Source organism: Dermacentor silvarum, chromosome 5, assembly GCF_013339745.2.
Source record: "Dermacentor silvarum isolate Dsil-2018 chromosome 5, BIME_Dsil_1.4, whole genome shotgun sequence".
NCBI classification, from domain to species: domain Eukaryota; kingdom Metazoa; phylum Arthropoda; class Arachnida; order Ixodida; family Ixodidae; genus Dermacentor; species Dermacentor silvarum.
The window spans coordinates 41887166-41893871 of NC_051158.1; the positions used below are offsets into that span (position 1 = coordinate 41887166).

At 51.0% G+C, this 6706-nt stretch overlaps 1 protein-coding gene across 1 annotated transcript; it reads right to left on the reverse strand.

Moving 5' to 3' along the window:
- Positions 1-976: 976 nt before the first annotated feature.
- On the reverse strand, positions 977-5936 carry LOC119454099 (uncharacterized). The gene is made up of 2 exons (XM_037716106.2): positions 3942-5936; positions 977-1719 (listed from the first exon to the last, which is right to left on the reverse strand). The coding sequence occupies exons 1-2, from the start codon at positions 5337-5339 to the stop codon at positions 1411-1413; spliced, it is 1707 nt and encodes a 568-aa protein (XP_037572034.1). The 5' UTR covers positions 5340-5936; the 3' UTR covers positions 977-1410.
- Between the last annotated feature and the right edge of the window lie 770 nt (positions 5937-6706).

Here is a 6706-nt window from a genome sequence, read left to right on the forward strand (position 1 = left end):
GGCGTTAAACGTCTTCAGAGCACTCCAGACGAAATTCAGTAGAGACGCGAGGTTGGTATCGTCCTCTATACTTCAGCAACTTTACGCATGCTAACACGAAAGCTTAATTGCGCCACCCATGGGTTTCTTGTGCATGGGAACCATGCACACTAACCATGACTTGCTGAACCTGAAGCTGCGAGTCTTGCGTCAACCGGTGCAGTGCACTTTGACGATTCTCGCCGCCTTTCCAGCCAACGAATGCACAGCGGCGTCGCAGTTTCCCCGTTCCATTTCAGCAAACGGCTGGCGAAGCGCGTTCGGCACGAATTCCACAACTGAAAATGCGACCGACGTGCCTTTCGCGATGCGCGTCTGTACTTGCGTTCAAGTGAATCAGTGACAACCGAAGAATTCGGCATAAAATCCGCCCATGAAAACGCAGCGCACTTGATTTTTACCTCCGAGAGAAAGCCGAGCCAGCTGGAGTCCGCTCACAGCTTAATGACATTGCTCGGCTGATCTAAATGCTAAGGTAATTATAAATAAAAACTCGCTGTTTCAAGCTATATTGTTACCTTTGGCCGATACAGATATCAGGACGACGCAGATCTGTACGAATAAAAAAAATTATCTGCTTTGGACACGCATAACCGCTTGATGCAGCAGTGCTGCCAGCACTAGGGAATTTCCCCTAGATATCGGGATACTATAGGCCTTGTCTTGGGAAACATTTGGCAAGTCTAGGGAAAACATGTGTGATCACATGGAGGAAAGGCCAACACTTGGGAGATGAGAATCCGCTGCTGCAGTACTGCAATGACCGATACGTCCCGCCCATAGTCGTTTGAGGGCGCCATGGCGTCAATGTGTGCAGTTTCGATGGCTTAGTTTTGACGCAACCGTGGATAAATAACCTTGACCGTTCTTTCCAGGGACATTGTACGTTAATTCTCCGCTGCATAAAAGTGAGCGATATTTGGCCCATGTGTTCCGGAAGCATTGCGTCGCGTCTAGCGAGATTTATTTAACGGGCTCAAAAGGCGTTGCAGGGCCTCTTTAGCGTAAGTTCAGAACTTCGACGTCATAACAAGCAACTAAGGAACGCGAACACAAAGAAGAGACATACGGACTGGACAACCTCCTAGGGACTGGACTAGCGCCCGTCCATTCTATATGTCCCTTCTTTTTGTTCGCCTTCCTTAGCGCTAGTTATGGCGTCCAAGTTTTGTTATCACCAACTAGCCCGAACTTCGGCTTGAATGGAAAGTTAAAACACTCAGTGAAAAAAAAAAAGATGAACAAAGGATAAGGCATACATATTAGAAGATGCATACAAATGAAAAAAGAAAATGATAACCTCTGTTACTGTTAGCACTTTTACGCATATCTCAGACATTATATTACGTCCCGGCCATGCCCTAATTACATCTACAGGATCGGTTTGAAGTCACGATTCAGGGGCTTGGCGAGTCCTATGAACGTGGCCGTAGAACAACAGAGGAAGCAGGGACCGTCTCGAACCAGGACGCCACCGCTTGCGGCGCCAGCTCGCTGCATCCACGTGATCCGCTTCTCGGTGCCGCCGGCAGAGTTCCGGTAGTGAACGTGTATGCACTTTATGTGAGGCTTTAGGCTGGCACTGAGCGCCAGCACGGACATCGCGGCGACATTGTCCAACACGGAGGCCTCCGACAGAAGGCACAGGTACTGCAGGCCGGCGATGCGGGAGAGGTTGGCCTGGAACGGAACGATGCACCGCAGAAGCGTACATTCTGAAATATTTTACACCACTTAAAGGGGTTGAGACAGCAAATTTTGACGCTATAAAAGGCCTGCTGTAGGCTTGCTCTGTATGAAAGGACACTCAACATGAAGTGTTGGACACCAGCAAACGTTTAAAATATATTTTAATTCGCTTCCAAAGAGTGCCTAAATGCTAGTTCTCGCGATCGAGATCCATCGCTAGCGCGATTGACATCGACGTCACTATGTTGGAAGCGTAACGCGTTTTAGTGACGTCACACCACATTAGAGTGACGTACAATGAGCGGTGACCCACAGCACCGGGCAAGCCTAGAGAGCCTCGAGTCTAGAGTACAGTGAGCCGCATCGCAGGTAGACGTAGAATCGGAATCAGAGCTGCGGCAGCTAGCCATGACAACAGTCGGCGTGGGTTTGTTTGCCAGCACTGGTACAGAGCGTGTGCGCGAGAGCAGACGACGCAGCAGTGCGTTCATGACTTGAGCAGAAACATCACAAAATAACAGGACACGCGTCTGTTTCTTTTGCACATCATGTCATTACAGCGAAGCTGTTAGCCTCTAGTTGCACGGGATTTTTCCTGGCGTCATCCTCACGTATAAAAAAAAATATACCTTTAGCAACTAAAGCGAAAAGTGCATACATTCTTTGGTACCACGCATACTACATACACCACCGCATTCGTTTCAATAAGGAACAGGCACAAAACAAGCATTCAAACCACCACATAATTGACGATAAGGCGCTCCTGCTAACAATGCGAAACACGTACTCGGCGCTCCACGCATACGTAATCCCGGTAACGATTACCGTTGCGGAAGCTGCCGCGGTGACGACAGCTTGCGAGGCGGGTAGTGACGTCACTAGCCTTTCAAGTATAAAACAACCAGCCTAGCAACTAGCCATTGTTGTTGCAGCACCGATATGGGTAGACAACGCATAGTTAGGACTCTTGAGGAGCAGCGTGAATACGAGGCGCGACAAAGGGACAAGAAACAGCAATACCACCAGCGGCGGCATGCTGCCGCTGAATAACGTCTGGCTGAATAATGCGCCGGAGGAGTAGTTCAGCAATAAAGTATTGCATACACCTAGAACACATACTCTGGGATTGTGAAATAGTTCAGAGGAGAATTGCAGTCCCTCCGGATGAACTAAGGGCGCGGTGGAGAACCGCACTGACTAGCTCTGATCTTCAGGACCAACTTTGGGCCATCCAGCAAGTCCGGGAAGCTACCGAGAGACAGGGTCTCTCTGCTGCCCCCGGCGCGGCCTAGACCCAGGCCATCAATTTGCCGGATATTTATTAAAGTTGACTCACCCACTCACCCCTTCAGCAGTTGTAGTGGTGGTTTTCAACAGCATTGCTGGACATCCACTTTAGCAGGGCTGGGATGACGAGTCAATTTTTTTGTGCTGTTTCAGCTCAAGAGAAGATGCAACTGTGGGTGCATCAGGGGAGGGACAGAGCCTAAGGATGTCTTACGGAAGCATTTTAAGTTGTCCTTATCTAGCCCTTTGACCTCCTATTAAGTTTTATATATAGGAACAAGGCTATCATAAATTGTGCCAAATGCTATAAAGAATTTGAAGGGAGCAAACCGGTTGTGTGTGACTGCAGGGACTTATAACTGGTACTGGTGGAATGTCCTTAGCAAAACAGCTCTATGAAGCAGTTTTTTTTTCGTTTCTTCTGCCATTAGAGGGAGACGGTGTCTGCGAGCGTAATGATAAAGCTACCTTGAGCATTCATCTCAAGAAAAATACGCAATAATAGTAAATATAATGCAGAACTACTTTGTTGCGGATTGGTTGGTTCATACCGAACAAGTTACGCACTGCGCAGAATATGCTTTTTGATTTTTTTTGTTTCACTTCTGAAAGAAAAGTGTGCTCATCTTGTATTACAGTGGCGGCAAAACGATGGTAAATGTTTCCGCCCTTCTGGGTGGCGCGCGTGAGTACTCTACCTACATATTGGCTTTCTGTCGTTTCATGCAACTAAACTGTTCGTAGTCTGCACTTCTGTCCTACATATCCTTCCACCCTTCTTCATTTATTTTGCGCAGTACGTAACTCGTTCAGCAAATAAATAAGCGAGGAAATTTCAGCTCCGGCTACGTCTACACGTTTAGAATACGGAACCATCCCGAAATGTGCTCGTGCCACCGAAAGCCCCGTAGCGCGAACCGACTCACCAACAGATACGTGTCGCCGAAGGGCAGGGCACCGTGCCGGAGCACGAGACAGCGTAGCGAGCTGTTGACGGCGAGCACGTGACCCAAAGACGGGTAGTCTGGGTGCAAGGGACTGGGGCAGTCCGAGAGCCGCACTGTAACCGCTGGGCAGGCCTCGACGAACCAAAGGCAGATACGGCCATGCACGTCGTTTAGAGTCAGCCTGGCAAGCCCATTGTGAAACACGGGGGCGGCGTTGTTCATTTCAACCATGTCTTCGGGATTGAGAAAGAACTCACCCTCGCAGACGGCGCACCGAACAAAGCTTCCACGTCTATCGATGCGCACGTCGAGTTCTTTGAAGTCTGGGCAGTTCTGCGCCAGACGGCGCAGAGCTGGTGGGCGGCGAAGCCCGCAAGGGGGTGCCGAGAACGATTGCAGATACTTCAGCGACCCGTCCTGGAGCAGTTCCGTCAAGTCAAGGTCAGGGCCGAAGTGGAACGAGCTTATGTTAAGTTCGACGATATGCTTGAGCGCAATGGTGAAGAAATCGCGAAGACTGTCGCGGTACGAGGCTCCCGCCGCCGGGTAAACTCCACTGGAGGGCTCTGCCGGAAATAGCACAAGACAGAGTTGGCACACGTTGGTCCAGACGTGTCCAATGCTGGCCACGCGAATAAATTCCTCCGTGGTGCCTTCGGTGTTGTGGACGGCAGCCACGACCAGCTGTAACGGCAGAACGAGGGGATCAGTGCAGCCGACGGCCAGGTCACGGAGTCGAACACAGCTCCACGAGTTGCTCGACCTCTGGTAGCTGACGTTGGCGCATACGGCCGCGCAGCTAGTGAACTCCAACGGCGCGGAAGGCACGCGTTGAATGGAGGCTGGCACTTCGGATGAGAACGTGAACGTTTCCAAATGGACGCGTTGTTTGAGGATGACGTTACACTCCAGGAGTGCGTTCGAGAAGGTTCCACGCACGAAGTGCACACGCAGCTCTTCCAGCTTCGGGCAGTAACGTAGAATCGTCGAGAGGAGCTTGAAGTTGTGGTAGCCGCTCACTTCGGCGTACATGCGGCGCAGGTTGAGAGCTAGGGCGCCGTGCAATTGCGACTCGATTTGGTGCATGTGCCTCACTTCTGACGCGACGTCCGTCTCGGACACGAGTGAGAACTCGACTTCCACTAGAAACGGAAGCCGCTCCAACATCAAACCGAGAAGGTCGCTCGGCCGGATCGGGCAGGCGACGCAACGCAAGGATTGCAGTCCCGTGCATTTACCGATGTGCAGAGGCAATTCATCCGGTTCCACAAGAATGCAATTTGTGAGGTCCAATTCGCGGATGGCCCACACCTCTTTCAGAGCTTTCAGCTGTTCGACCAGAGACGACACACCTAGGTTGGCGCGCAGACTCACCATGTTGTTCCTGTGACGTGTCTTGTTAGGGAAGCGGTGCACGCTCGTTGAATTATAGAGGCTCGAGTGGCGCGGCCCAACGAGTATGGGGAACGCTGGCGGTGCTAACCGCACGTTGCACACGACTTTGACAGATGTTTGTTGCAGACGCGATATAGTGCGAGTGAGCAACGTGACGTCACACAGGTGCGGTGGCGCTGTCAACGCTCTGAACGCGTGCGAAAGAAAGATTTCGGCGAAATCCGAAGGCGTGTGTGTTACCGAAAAGACGCGCGACCGAGTTTTCCGCCTCTACTCAGCAAGAAATATTGTTGACAGCGGCGAACAGCGATGAAGAGCAGTAGTGTCAAAGTTGTAGTTTGCTCGTTCTGCCCTCTTCTATGTGCCTGCTTGTTCACTGCATAAAGCTATAGATGCAAGAACTCGTGGATATGATACAATATACACGAGATAACGTTCTTCAGAAGCCACGCATGTGCGGCCACAACACCGGAGCCAGCTTCAAGCGATATAGCCTCTAACCTTATAGGCTGCACTTACATGGACGGGACAGTCAGGAATCGGGCTGAAAGCGTGCTTTGCACGAACTCGCTTCTGACGCGTTTGAACAACGATGGCACGCAGCGTCGTCGAGCCGATACATCATGACGCCCCCGAACTGAGCTGCCGGTTCCCGCAGCCGTCTGTGACAGCTCTATATTTTGGGGTCATATTCTTATATATTAGGTTGAGTGCTTGTAGCCTTCCCGCGGCCAGCGCATAAATCGCGACGTCACAGTGCTTCCGCGCAAGTATCGGCGTTGGCTGGCCCGACGTGGGCGCTACATTTCAGTCGAACTGAGTCGACCTAGCACGTGCAGTCGGGCCGACTAAGCTCGACTCGACGCTCGTTCAGCCCTACCGGGCAGCGTTTGCATCAGCTCGACAGGTCAATTCAATCCCCACAAGCCGACTTGACCCATCTTTGTCGAGTTATACAAACGCCCCGATATTAGCGCTTTGACATGGGCTAGCCGGTGGTACAGCGGTGAGCACTGTTAGGGTGAACACGCGAGCGCGTGGCCGACGGCACTATCAGCGCCGCGTAACAGCCATCGTTGGAAACATTGCACATGCGCAGCATGTGCTTTGCGAAACACTCTTTCCACCGCGCGCATCACGTCATCGATACGCTTGTTCGTCGTCTGCTAGCCGCATTTTTTGTTCGCTGAGCTGATACCTTCTGCATTTCAAGGTCCATCTGGATTGAAGATTGGCGCGTGAAGGAAAAAAGTGAGTGTAAGAGGGATAATTATTAAACTTTTTATTCAAGAAAATTGCACTTTTGCAATTCAAGTTAAACAAGACCATGAGAACAAATATAAAAACAT